At 38.1% G+C, this 842-nt stretch overlaps 1 protein-coding gene across 1 annotated transcript in view; it reads right to left on the bottom strand.

Moving 5' to 3' along the window:
• serpine1 (serpin peptidase inhibitor, clade E (nexin, plasminogen activator inhibitor type 1), member 1) overlaps positions 1-836 on the bottom strand; it is a gene marked incomplete in the record, with an annotated part of 3578 nt that extends 2742 nt beyond the window's left edge. The window contains 1 exon segment of the mRNA XM_042216250.1: positions 1-836. Coding sequence (XP_042072184.1) covers positions 1-212 — 212 coding nt within the window.
• Between the last annotated feature and the right edge of the window lie 6 nt (positions 837-842).

Raw genomic sequence — 842 nt, 5'->3', positions numbered from 1 at the left:
GTTAAGGCCTTGCTGGTGTTTCCATTTGCACCAAGCTGAGCCATGGCCAGAACAGAGGCCACGCCATATGGGGACAAGACCACATTCTTGTCTGTTGACTCCTGGGCCAACTGGTAGAAGACCTTCAGCCCAAAATCAGTCTGCTTATCCTGCAGAGAACTCAGTCCCACTCTGCTCAGAGCCAGCACCAGGAAAATATATACACAAAGCATTCTGGAAAAGAAAAATTAGAATTTCATCAAATATGAATAGTTGTGATTCAGTATGCAGCAGACACTCTGTATCTGGCACCTGCAAGTATAACCTTTCTTCTCAAACAGCTTTTCTCGCAGTGATTGTACACTGCATCACTAAAACTGATGCGTTCTTTAGAAACAGGTATTGTATCCATTTAAAGAGGAGTGGGTTTTTGTTTAACCTTGTGTCTGTAGATCCTTTCTGATTCTTAGTAAGAAACTGCACTGGATTACACAGTGGTACAGAGAAAGGTTAAAGACCTGTCAAAAGTTGGCCATAAAATGATGTCTTAAAAGTATGACTGTAAAAACTTGCATACAGAAAGGTTCAAGCAAAGAGTATGAAAATAAACAAAGACAGAAAGAAAACGTGTCAAACTAGCCACAACTGGTAGATGTAAAAAAAAAAGAAAAGAAGAAGAATGTATCAGTCCACTTCTAACTGTGCTTCAGTCAAACACTGACTCAGGATAATGAGATTTAATAATAATAATTCAGGATAGGATTTATAACAGATTCAGTTTGTTCTTAGGATCTGAATGCAAGTCAACATAATAGACATGTGTATTAAAAAAAGCTGTGCACATGTGATTGATGATGTAATTT

Source organism: Haplochromis burtoni, unplaced genomic scaffold (genome assembly GCF_018398535.1).
Source record: "Haplochromis burtoni strain Fernald_Lab_line unplaced genomic scaffold, NCSU_Asbu1 Contig_982, whole genome shotgun sequence".
NCBI classification, from domain to species: domain Eukaryota; kingdom Metazoa; phylum Chordata; class Actinopteri; order Cichliformes; family Cichlidae; genus Haplochromis; species Haplochromis burtoni.
This window is presented reverse-complemented; position numbering and strand designations above follow the sequence as displayed.